This window comes from Anopheles cruzii, unplaced genomic scaffold (genome assembly GCF_943734635.1).
Source record: "Anopheles cruzii unplaced genomic scaffold, idAnoCruzAS_RS32_06 scaffold00885_ctg1, whole genome shotgun sequence".
NCBI classification, from domain to species: Eukaryota; Metazoa; Arthropoda; class Insecta; order Diptera; family Culicidae; genus Anopheles; species Anopheles cruzii.
The window spans coordinates 1-7,819 of NW_026454472.1; the positions used below are offsets into that span (position 1 = coordinate 1).

The following is a 7,819-nucleotide window of genomic DNA, read 5'->3' on the forward strand; positions in this document are numbered from 1 at the left end:
AAGCAAAACTCGGTCGAAGGGCCTTACAAACAAAGCTAACCAACAGTTTGGTACCATTCGCTTGAGGTAGTTGCGCGCGCACGCACGCACTTCGTTTTGTCTCCCCGTCGGGTTCCACTTTATAGTTCTGCCACACTCCGTTGTGCTAACAGTACGCCAGAAAATCTAACCAGTGTGTAACCGTGTCAACTGTTCGTTGCAGCAAACGCAGACCGGGGTGCTGCCGGGCACCGGCCGGCTTTGCAGCCAGCAACTGCATCTTCACTTCCCGTGAAGAACCATCAAACTCTTCATCAACAACCGATCAACCGCCATCAACCGGACGGGACGGGAGGCAGGCACAAGCAGAGGCACCCTTGGTGGTGCCGGCAGCAACGGGGCCTGCCTGCAGCTTGCGACAACACGGGCGATAGCTGCTATAAACAGTGTTTTTTCCAGCCACAGACTGCTAGTAATCGAGCGGAGTAAAAACACGGACATCAGCCAAATAGACGACAGCAGTAGTATGGACGAAATGGGTAAGTGACAAAACGTGAACGCACATGGTAACGTTCCCACTGGGACATCCAACGACTATTGGTATCTTCCGCCTCAGTCAGCCTGGGACCGCGAAGGAGCCGTCCCGAGCAATCGCATTCACTAGCGGCGTTTCGACCTTTGAGCAATTATGCTTCACAGGTGGAAAAGTTTTCCCAACACTCTCTTGCTTTTCGAAGATCTGATCATGGATCTGTGGCGATAATCACATGTACAGGATTTGCTCTCTTTTATGTCCTGCGAACGTTTTCGATATCGTTGTCGGTTGTTTTTTTGTGGCTGCTATAAGGATCCCTGCCCGTGATTGGAAGTAGGCATTTTTTTTTATTTTGCTTTGCATCCCTGCACAGCGGCGTCGCTTGGCGTATATGCGACGCATTTAACGCGTCACGCTTAAAGGGTCTGAGGGTCGGATCTCCCTCGCTTCCAAGCGCCTTCGCGGTCAGCTCGGCTGGAGACACTTGCGACATAGCTGTGGAATGCGTGTACCCAAAGGGTCGTAAAAACCGAATGGCGTCACCATGGTCGGCTGCGAGCATATTTTCGAACAATTCATATTTTGATCGCAGACCCGAAAAGAAACGAAACGAAAAATGAAACCGTCCCTCACCAGGGAAACGATAACGCATGGTACATGGTACATGGATAACGCATGGATGGGTACATGGTTCCCTGTTTCATTTGGTGTGTATGGAAGAAGGGGTCGCCATGATTTCATAGGGGCCAGATTATGCACTATGTTAACATATTATTAAACATATTTTTTTCTAATGTTCCAACCGTAGACGCCCATGCAGGCACCAAAAACGGCGGCAGCATGTCAAATTTGAGTGAAATCTCGGGCGGCACGGCAGTGGCTGCGGCCGCGGGAACAGGCTCTGGATCGGGTCCAGCATCTGGGACGGGAGGAGGCCACCAGCGTCCCCGCATGGACATTGCGGTAGTAATCGATTGTGAGCAGAGCGCTTTTCTCAACCAACGAAAGGCAGCCCTCGAGGAAGTGCGGCAGGCGTGCGCTCAGGTTGGCGGAAATCTTCAGCTGCTCCTGTTCGAAGTACTCGACTACGGTGACCTTAACACGCTCGAGTCGTTCTACAGTGCCGACATCGTGGTGGTTGACCTAAGCGTACAGACGCAGCAAAGCACGCTCTGCTATCAGTTGGGCGTGCGCGAAAGCTTCGAAATGAAAGGCAATATTGTCATCTATAACGACATGCAGAACGAGGCGACACTGCGTATGAAGCTTTCGTGTGGCAACTATCAGTTTGTTTCATACCGGCTGCACGAGAGTGGCAACTGCGTGTTGATTACGAGCCCGCTCAAGAGCGGTGTAGCCGACGATCAGCCTTCGTTGCTTCAATCCGGTCAGCAGCAGCATCAACAACCCACTCAGCAGACCCAGCAGCAGCAACAGCCGACATCACTGTTCGCTGCGCTTCGGAAATTGTTCCAAGAAGTGGAGATCCAGTCGAAGGCACATTTGCGCGAAAAGTTTCTGTCGGATCTGCGAAGCTTGCGCGATCAGCATGCAGGCAATGTAGAGGAGCTGCAGCGCATGTTGCGCAATATGCGGAAGCGCCTCGACGACCCTCATGTTCTCTCGAAGGAGATCGTTCAGACGTACATGCTGTCGTTGCGCGACGTTCAGGATTACGACGCAATGGTGCAGCTGGTCGATGATTTGCAGACGATACCAAACAAGCAGAACTACATCAATACCGGCCATATGCACTACCTGTACGCGTTCGCGCTGAACCGCCGCAATCAGGAGGGAGACCGGGAGCGTGCGCTCCGTACCTGTACGAAAGCGCTCGAGAAGAAGGAGAACCATTTCCCAGACATGCTGTGCCTGTACGGACGAATCTACAAGGACATGTTTGTGGAATCGAACCACACTGATCAGGAAAGTCTCCGAAACGCGATTATCTGGTACCGGAAGTCGTTCGAGGTACAGCCGAACGAGTTTGCCGGCATTAACTTGGCCACACTGTTGGTGATTGACGGCAAGGACTTCAGCGACAGTGAGCTACAGTACATCGGTATGAAGTTGAACAATCTCATTGGCAAAAAGGGCTCGCTGGCACAGATCCGCGACTACTGGAACGTGGCCACGTTCTTCGAAATTTCAGTGCTGGCGGAGAACTACGCTAAAGCGATTCAAGCCGCCGAATACATGTTTAAATTACGACCGCCGAAATGGTACTTGAAATCAACCATCGGTAACATCATGCTGATTGATCGGGCGCGCAAGCGAACCGAAGAACAAGGTGCACTCCCAATCGAGCAGCAAATCTTCCAGTTTTGGATGGAATTTTTTCTTGAAGCGACCGCCCTTGAACCCACCAGTGCGGTGCGATTTCCGATACTGATCCTCGAACCACAGAAAATCTACATGCCGAGCTACGTGTCGATCCACATGGACGCGGAGCAGAAGTCGATCGACATTTCGAACATTTGCCAGCAACACGCGAAGGGCAGCTGCCTAAAGTTGCACGACTTCAACTTTCTTGCCAGCCAGATCAAGTCGGTCAGCCTGTACAAGCGGGATGAACGCTGCGCCTACTTGTACGTCCATCAGAACTCGGACGATTTCCAGATCTACTTCCCGTCCGCCCAGTGCCGCCAAACGTTTTACGACCTGATCCTGGAGATGACAGCCGACCAGGGGTCGGGGTTCATTGATTTGTCCTCCGCTGACACGACGGCTGACGAGCTGAAGTATGAGTACGAGACAGATGATCAAGGTCGGCGCATCATCCTCGGCAAGGGCACGTACGGCATTGTGTATGCTGCCCGCGACCTCACCACGCAGGTGAAAATTGCGGTGAAGGAGGTCCCCGAACGTAACACGCACGACGTACAGCCGTTGCACGAGGAAATCAAGTTACATTCGCAGCTGCGTCATCGCAACATCGTCCAGTACTGGGGTTCCAAGTCGGAGCACAAGTTTTTCAAAATCTTCATGGAGCAGGTGCCGGGTGGATCGCTGTCGGCGTTGCTGCGATCCAAGTGGGGTCCGCTCAAGGACAACGAAACAACGATCGCGTTCTACTCGCGTCAAATACTCGCGGGGTTGAAGTACCTGCATGATCAGAAGATTGTACACCGCGACATCAAGGGGGACAACGTGCTTGTTAACACGTACAGCGGCGTGGTGAAGATATCTGACTTTGGCACCTCTAAGCGGCTGGCTGGCATCAATCCAGCAACAGAGACGTTCACCGGTACATTGCAGTACATGGCGCCCGAGGTGATCGATCAGGGTGTTCGGGGCTATGGGCCGGCAGCTGACATCTGGTCCTTTGGGTGTACAGTGGTCGAGATGGCAACCGGCAAGCCACCGTTCATCGAGCTCGGCTGCCCGCAAGCGGCTATGTTCAAAGTTGGCTTCTACAAGACCCATCCAACCATCCCCGAGGAACTGTCCGAACGGGCCAAAACCTTCATCCTACGTTGCTTCGAGGTAAACGTAGACAAACGTGCCACGGCCGCCGGTCTGCTTGATGATCCATTCCTTTGCGAGTAAGTCTATCGGTAACATCCCTTTTTCGCGTGGAATTTCGCCATTAATTCCCTCCAACATTACCCTGTTTTTGCAGCATGACCAAAAAGATGCGTCCGTCGATCAGCAGCGGTAGCCCGAGCGGACCCATTGGTGGCGGTGGCGGTAGTGGTGGCGGAATGTTGCCACCCGCTTTTTCCGGTTACGAATTTGGTCGCAGCGTTAGCATGCCCGCGGATCGTCACGTCACGAAAACGCTCACCTCACAGCAAAGCACAGTCAGCTGCAACACACCCACGATCGGCACCGAGACGAAGTGAGTTTTTGGTTCCTTTTCGTGCTTGGCTATGGTTGTGAGTGACTATGGTTTGAAAGCATTTGCGTCTGTATCACTGTTATTTGTTCATGTTTTTTCTATTTTGTGGTTTCGGTTTTTGAGGCGATTTTGGCGCATCGGTACTCCCGCCGCTCTGCTCATATTGTTATCTGCGCTACTATTACTACTAGCCGTGATGACTACATTGTACGGTTTTATTGTTGTCATTTGCTTGAAAAAAAGCTCGCATGCCTCGCCGCGATTCCGCTTGCATGTTCCTGCTTGTTTGACGTTAAATTTGTTACGATTTGTGCTTATACGTTCTTTTTTCTCTTTTCTTTTTTTTATTTCGTTTTTTACTATATTTTCTGCGGTGTGCTCCTTGCGGCCGTCTCTGTCTTTTACTGCTCTCGTCTGTGTTTATGTGACAAAAAAACAAATCAATGCCAAACATTACAATACACACCAACATACATTCGCTCTTTCGGAACCTCACATCCGTTCGAAATTCACAAAATTCCGTCAGCTCAAGCTCACCGGCTTTCTATGCCAGCAACCCTACAACACAATCGGTCTCGCTCCGGAAGAACAAGCATCTCTCCCATCTGACTCCAATCAAGATGCCTAAACAAGGGGGGGCCAACAGTATCGGGTAAGTGCACAGTAGTTCTCATAGTTCCGAAGAACCAGAAACACGCTCGGGGCTCTTCTAGTGCAGGTATTTTCGGTATCTTCTAGTGCATGTAGATTGTATCGCCCAATTTTACCTTTACGGTACGTAGCGCGCGTTATTTTTTTCCACTTCAGGTTGAGCTGACGACGTCGACGACGAGCAAGTCGCGCCTGGGTGGCGAAGCAAACGAAAGCGATGGATTTTACCTGTTGAAGAAAGATTCTCAGCGACGCACCACACTGGACAAGGTGCTGTACCACGATGTAACGAAGATCTGCGGAGTATGGTTGGAGAAGATAGAATCGGACCGGAAGGAAAAGGTGGTCATTACGCGGGCGCACCTCGAAACCCTGCTCAACGCACTGCGCCGCTACATCGCGGAGCAACGCAAAGAAACGCTCGAGCAAGCGATCGGTCAACTTAAGGAGCAGCTCGATTTTGATTCGACCGCCATCGACCACCTGCACCTTGCGCTGTACTCATTTCAGGACGCCGTCATCACTGTGCTCCGGTCTCACAACATCAAACCGCACTGGATGTTTGCGTTGGACAATCTGGTGAAGAGTGCTGTCCAGGCGGGTATAATGATACTGTCACCTGAACTTGGCCGTAACCTCGCCGGTGACCCACCGAACGACGATGAAGAGGACGAAAACGATGAGATGGGTGCTGGTGGTGGTGTTGGCGACGCCGTCGATGGCGGTACAGCGACCGGGTGGCTTGGCGCGACGAAGGGAGGAGCTCACGACGGTCCGCATACCCAGTCAATGATGCGGGATGATCGCGATAGTGCTCGCGGCATTTTGGGCACCACCAAGTACGTCTTCAGTGATGACGAGGAGGATGATGAGGCTGACGGCGAGGAAGGTGCGGACCGAAACCAGCTTATCGATTCGTCCAGCATCGCGGCCATCGCCACCGACACGGCCGCCCGGACCACAAAGCGAAACATAGCACTAAAGGTGGAAAACATGAGACTGAAGGAGTGCGTCGTGGAATCTCAGCGAGCGTACCAAGCCACCTTCCAGGCACTACTCAACAGTGGTACTTTAACGCAATGCCTCAGCAACCAATTGGCCGCACTATTGGAGGGCGGCAGTCGTGCCGAACGCTCTGGTACCAAGCGCCGATCGCCGGACAGTGCCCAGCGCACAGCGAACTTGAACCACTACCGCCGTACGCAGGAAGCGAAAGAGGACGGCACGGTGGAGGGGATGGTGCAGCAGGACGAGGAGGAGCGCGGATTGCAGCGTTCGAGTGACGGTGGCGAAAGCGAGACTCCGACCACCACCATCGTTGATCGGGACAGGAAGGCGTTGAACGGTTGGCTTGAACACCACGGTATCGACCGGTACGCCTCCCGCCAACGAATACTGCGCGAAGGTTTTCGATTTGACGATTTTCTCTACGACCTCGAGCGCGAAGATCTGCGACGATTGAAGTTGAGGTAAAGCGATCCGGAAAGCTAGATATCATCCTTCTCGTACACGTTCATAATCACGATTCAAATCCTGTCTCTTTTATTTTTAGAATGGGAGAAGAGCTACGCATCTGGAGTGCGCTAAAAGTGCACCGAAAGTTGCATCCCGCTCGTTACGCAATCAACAACGATGACGATGCGGACGACAACGACGGTAATGATAGACGGGACTCACCAGGAGCCGTACCAAGCAACTGGCAGCTAAACGTGACTCGCCCTTACCGCCATCAACATCGTCGCCGTGTCCACCGACCTCATCAACACCAGCAGTATCATGAGGATGATATAGAAGAGACTATGCCCAGCGACCTGGAGGCGACAATCAGTGACGACGCCCCGTGTCTCTGATTTGTGCCATAATTTACACAAAACATTAAAGATCAAACGAAAGAGGACTTTATTGCCGCAGCGCGTACTTCAGTTGATGATGATGCCGGAATGAAACCGGAAACACGCAAAGTGCCTTGGCCTTCGGGCAAACACATAATATAATTTTCAGAGTTTTTTCTTCCACCCATTTGCCGATGGTACAGGGTGTACTCTAGCCATAGCGTTATCAGATCGGATCGACACTAGAAACGCCGCGTTCAATAAGCATACCTCTTCAATCTTTCCATCCAGCCCTCAATGCTAATCATAACCTAATAATCCTCTTGCCAACGAGGTGCATAACGCGTGTGCATGTAACTCTTAACGCCATTTACGGGTTTTCACCCATCGTCCAGCGTGTCATTCCTTTCACAAAAGCAAACTTGTACTTTATTTTCCGCAATATTCAAAACACAGAAAGATTTTTTGTAGAGAGCTAAGAAAAACAGGCGAAATAGGTGCAGAAAAGTTGTGAACTCCTCTCTCCGTTAGTAGAACAGTTAAACTTTCATATTGCCACGCCACAGACTATCAGCTGAAACAGGTGGAAAGGGCAGAAGGAGTCTGTGGACACATACATAATTAATTTGGTTTCAATAAGTTATCGCCCGTCAATCCTTCAACGCTTCCGAGCGCATTTGTTTACATCCATTTTCGATTAAATAATAAAACACGCTGTTAATGACAGCAAATACACCCCACAAAACCATTCGCTGATTTCCGGCCCAGAAAAGCTCCCCTTTATCATGTGGTGATTAGTTGTTTCTTCGCTGTTTTTCGTGCATTTCCTTCCGAAGCCTGATGTTACCGGCGACTATTTGCCAAGTAGAATTTTTCTGGTCGCACTAAAGTTTAGACCGGCCCTTGTTGGAGCCGGCTTGCAGGCCGATCAACCCTTCGCCGACGCGCAGAGCTCTTCGGTGAACTCACGGCGATCCTCTT

The 7,819-nt window shown here is 51.5% G+C and overlaps 1 protein-coding gene across 1 annotated transcript; it reads left to right on the plus strand.

The window, feature by feature from the left end:
* Positions 1-467: 467 nt before the first annotated feature.
* LOC128276302 (mitogen-activated protein kinase kinase kinase 15-like) lies at positions 468-7,569 on the plus strand. Its single transcript, XM_053014769.1, has 8 exons — positions 468-518; positions 1,323-1,867; positions 1,931-4,059; positions 4,137-4,355; positions 4,882-5,007; positions 5,074-5,098; positions 5,163-6,475; positions 6,559-7,569. Exons 1-8 carry the CDS (start codon positions 506-508, stop codon positions 6,854-6,856), a joined length of 4,668 nt encoding a protein of 1,555 aa, XP_052870729.1. The 5' UTR covers positions 468-505; the 3' UTR covers positions 6,857-7,569.
* Positions 7,570-7,819: the final 250 nt, after the last annotated feature.

Coding starts and splice junctions, on each gene's coding strand:
- LOC128276302 (XM_053014769.1), top strand. Junction 4,060..4,136: donor GATGATCCATTCCTTTGCGA/GTAAGTCTATCG, acceptor CTGTTTTTGCAG/CATGACCAAAAAGATGCGTC. Junction 6,476..6,558: donor CTGCGACGATTGAAGTTGAG/GTAAAGCGATCC, acceptor TTTTATTTTTAG/AATGGGAGAAGAGCTACGCA.